Consider the following 1,783-nt stretch of genomic DNA (forward strand, 5'->3'; position numbering starts at 1 on the left):
GTGATTGTATGATTGTGATTGTATGATTGTGATTGTATGATTAGGATTGTATGATTGTGATAGTATGAATGTGATTGTATGATTGTGATTGTATGATTGTGATTGTATGATTGTATTTGGGAGATTGTATTTTGGAGATTGTAATTGTATAATTGCGATTTTATGATTGTGATTGTATGATTGTGATCGTATGATTGTGATCGTATGATAGTGATTGTATGATTGTGATTGTATGGTTGTGATCGTATGATTGTGATTGTATGATTGTATTAGGTTGGTGCATATGAAATGTCGTTTTTTTTTTAGGTGCGAAAAGTTGTCTCCCTGTTTTCATTATGGTTTTTTGTTTTGCATAACCTTGTTTATAGTCGTATTCTCCATTCTCAGAACCACATTTCAACGAAGAAGATTTTGTCAAAAGTGTTTCCTTTCGTTATTTATTTTGAATTTTACACCGATATGAATTCAACCGATATTCGTGTAATTTTTTTATACGAGTATAAACTCGGTCATAATGCTGCAGAAGCTGCACGCAATATAAACCAGGCATTTGGGGAGAATACCGTTAACGACCGTAAAGTACAGCGTTGGTTTGAAAAATTTTTTTCCGGTGATTTTTCCTTACAAAATAAGCCACGCGGTAGACCCAAAACGACTGTGAACAACGATACGTTAAAATCATTGGTGGAAACGGATCCAACTGTATCCACAAGGGAACTTGCCACCAAAATGGAAGTTGACCATACATCAATATTACGACACCTGAATGAAATTGGTAAGGTGAAAAAAATGGACAAGTGGATACCGCACGAACTCACGGAGCGACATAAGCTGAATCGGTTGAACGTGTGCTCATCGTTGCTAACCCGATTAAATCGAAAGCCATTTTTGGATCGAATTATTACGTGTGATGAAAAATGGGTTCTGTACGATAATAGGAAGAGGTGTGCACGATGGCTGGACAAGGATGAAGCTTGTGCTCATGCCGCAAGACCATCACTTCATCCACGAAAAATTTTGATTACGGTTTGGTGGAATGTCACTGGGGTAATTCATTACTCATTCCTTTGTACTGGGGAGACAATCACAGCTGACAAGTATTGCCAGTACATTGAGGAAATGCACGAGAAATTACAAATTTTACGTCCATCACTTATTAATCGGCATGGGCCGATACTTCTCCACGACAACGCTCGGCCACATACGTCGTACAAAACGATTCAGAAATTAAATGAATTAAAGTATGAAATTTTGCAACATCCACCTTATTCGCCAGATCTCTCGCCCACTGATTTTCATTTTTTTAAACATTTAGAACAGTTTGTACGGGGCAAAAAATATGAAACTGAAGACAATATAAAAAATTCTGTATCAGAATTTATCGAATGTAAAGATCAGAATTTCTTTAAGACAGGCATTTATTCATTAAAATCTCGTTGGGAAAAGTGTATTGAAGCCAATGGCGCATATTTTGATTGAATAAACAATTTTTAAAAAAAGATATGCCGTTTTATATATTCACCTAAAAATCCGACATTTCATACGCACCAACCTAATAATTGTATGATTATGATTGTATGATTGTGATTGTATGATTGTGATGGTTTGATTGTGATTGTATGATTCCGATATTATGATTGTGATTGTATGATTGTGATTGTATGACTGTGGTTGTATGATTGTGATTGCATGATTGTGATTGTATGATTGTGGTTGTATGATTGTGATTGTATGATTGTATTTGGGAGATTGTGATTGTATGATTGCGATTGTATGATTGTGA

The 1,783-nt window shown here is 35.3% G+C and overlaps 1 protein-coding gene across 1 annotated transcript; it reads left to right on the top strand.

Moving 5' to 3' along the window:
- The first annotated feature begins 271 nt into the window (after positions 1–271).
- LOC143266121 (histone-lysine N-methyltransferase SETMAR-like) lies at positions 272–1,559 on the top strand. Its single transcript, XM_076541757.1, has 2 exons — positions 272–1,241; positions 1,316–1,559. Exons 1-2 carry the CDS (start codon positions 460–462, stop codon positions 1,341–1,343), a joined length of 810 nt encoding a protein of 269 aa, XP_076397872.1. The 5' UTR covers positions 272–459; the 3' UTR covers positions 1,344–1,559.
- Positions 1,560–1,783: the final 224 nt, after the last annotated feature.

The sequence above is a fragment of the Megachile rotundata genome, unplaced genomic scaffold (genome assembly GCF_050947335.1).
Source record: "Megachile rotundata isolate GNS110a unplaced genomic scaffold, iyMegRotu1 scaffold0030, whole genome shotgun sequence".
In the NCBI taxonomy this organism is placed as follows: Eukaryota; Metazoa; Arthropoda; class Insecta; order Hymenoptera; family Megachilidae; genus Megachile; species Megachile rotundata.

Bases quoted from the DNA above. Each gene is read 5' to 3' on its own strand.
- LOC143266121 (XM_076541757.1), top strand. From the start codon at position 460: ATGAATTCAACCGATATTCGTGTAATTTTTTTATACGAGTATAAACTC. The intron at 1,242-1,315 runs GTATGAAATTTT...TTAAACATTTAG, and splicing joins CAGAAATTAAATGAATTAAA to AACAGTTTGTACGGGGCAAA.